The sequence below is a fragment of the Triticum urartu genome, chromosome 7, assembly GCF_003073215.2.
Source record: "Triticum urartu cultivar G1812 chromosome 7, Tu2.1, whole genome shotgun sequence".
NCBI lineage: Eukaryota > Viridiplantae > Streptophyta > Magnoliopsida > Poales > Poaceae > Triticum > Triticum urartu.
This window is the reverse complement of record NC_053028.1, coordinates 697,685,796-697,687,747: the sequence shown is the minus strand read 5'-3', so window position 1 is coordinate 697,687,747 and position 1,952 is coordinate 697,685,796. Positions and strand designations below refer to the sequence as shown.

At 63.9% G+C, this 1,952-nt stretch overlaps 1 protein-coding gene across 1 annotated transcript; it reads left to right on the top strand.

Moving 5' to 3' along the window:
• Nucleotides 1–640: 640 nt before the first annotated feature.
• On the top strand, nucleotides 641–1,153 carry LOC125525509. The gene has a single exon (XM_048690519.1). It carries the CDS (start codon nucleotides 641–643, stop codon nucleotides 1,151–1,153), a length of 513 nt encoding a protein of 170 aa, XP_048546476.1.
• Nucleotides 1,154–1,952: the final 799 nt, after the last annotated feature.

Sequence of the window (1,952 nt, the reverse complement as noted above, 5' to 3'; positions counted from 1 at the left end):
GGCGCGAGGGGGAGGGGGCGTGGGTGCGTGCCCGGTCGCTGGCTCCGGGTATAAAGCCGCGACGGTGATCGTTGTAACAGTGCGGTGGTGACGAGTACGAGCTCATGGGTGTTGGCGTTCGTGCGCCGGGAAAATCCACCGTGTCCCCGACTCGTTCTTCTTCCTCTGATCTTCTTCTTCCTCGGTGAGAGCTACGGCGACAGAGAGAGGTAGGAGGAGTGAAGCGAGGAGTTGGCGGTTCCAACAGTTGGTATCAGAGCCACGTTCAGCTCAGGGCGCGCCGGCGATGTCAATCGTCCCGTGCGCCGGCGGAGCGGGCGGGTCGATGCCGCAGGCGGTGCCACTGCTCACCGGCGACAACTACACGGCGTGGTCGATCAAGGTGGAGGCGAACCTTGATGCGGCCGGGCTGTGGGAGGCAGTGGTGGTGCCGGAGGACGCGGCGGCCGCCCTCATCGCGAAGAAGGACAAGCCCGCACGCGCCTACTTGCTCGGAGCGCTCGCAGAGGACCTGCTGCAGGTGGCGGCGAAGAAGACTGCCGCGGAGGTGTGGGCTGCTCTGAAGGCATGATTCGTTGGCGCGGACCGCGTACGGGCGGCGCGGCTGGGCACCTTGCGCGGGGAGTTCGAGCTCCTGCGCATGGCGAGCGGCGACACGCTGGACGAGTTCACAGGCAAGCTCGGTGGCATGGCGGCTCTCTACGCGGCGCTCGGTTCGACGCTGGAGGACGCCGCGTTGGTGAAGAAGCTGCTCGACTCCGTGCCGGACCGCTTGTACGCGGCGGTGGCCGGGATCGAGCAGTTTTGCGACGTTTCGACGATGCCGTTCGAGGAAGCACTCGGGCGGCTGAAGGCGTTCGACGAACGGCTCCGATGGCGTGGACAGGCAGACGGCGAGCGAGCGGACGGCGCTCTCATGTTCACGGCGGCACAGTGGCGCGCGCAGGAGCGACAGCGCGGCGGAGCTCGGGACGACGACGACGGGGCGCGCAGCGAGGCGTCGGGCTTCCGCGGGAACCAGGGCGGCCGCTGCTACAAGTGCGTTGAACGTGGGCATTTCAAGCGCGAGTGCCCGCAGTGGAAGAAGGCGCCGGCGGCGGAGCGGGCCTTGCTGGTGGACGACGGCGACGTCGAGGACGCCGGGCTGCTCTGAGCCGCGGCTCAGGGCGCGAATGTTAGGGCAAATAAGCCGCAGCGATGCACCGGACACGACCAACGCGTGTATGGGCGCGGGCTGGCCGGGTCGGGTGCATCGGGTCCGCGGCGAGTAGCGCGTGTGTGCGTGTGTGTGTGTGTAGCACGGGTGTGTCCGTGCGAGTGTGCGCAGTGTGCGCGGGTGTGACCGCAGGCCGTTGGCGAGCCGCGCGGGGTGATCGCGTGTGTTCTGTTGGAGTCATGTCGTGACCCGTACGCGGAGAGCGCGTTGTGGGCGCGAGCATGGCGGGCAGATCGCGAGCGCGAGGGGGGAGGGAGCGTGGGTGCGTGCCCGGTCGCTGGCTCCGGGTATAAAGCCGCGACGGTGATCGTTGTAACGGTGCGGTGGTGAAGAGTACGAGCTCGTGGGTGTTGGCGTTCGTGCGCCGGGAAAATCCACCGTGTCCCCGACTCGTTCTTCTTCCTCTGATCTTCTTCTTCCTCGGTGAGAGCTACGGCGACAGAGAGAGCTAGGAGGAGTGAGGCGAGGAGTTGGCGGTTCCAACACCCACAACACAAAATAATTATTCAGAACAATGATCTTTTAAAAGGACAATACACCCGGATTACATTCAGCTTGTAAAAGCTCTCTGAACTATGGTGGGACGTCTGCTAAACAGAAGAAAACACCTTATCTACTGGCCCAATCGGCAAGACAGTGAGCAAACTTGTTTTGGTCCCTACGGACCCAATTAATCTGGTGGGATTTGAAGTGCTTCAAAGCCTCCTTGATGTCACAAGTAATAGAGAACAACCTG

Coding starts and splice junctions, on each gene's coding strand:
- LOC125525509 (XM_048690519.1), top strand. CDS start 641: ATGGCGAGCGGCGACACGCTGGACGAGTTCACAGGCAAGCTCGGTGGC.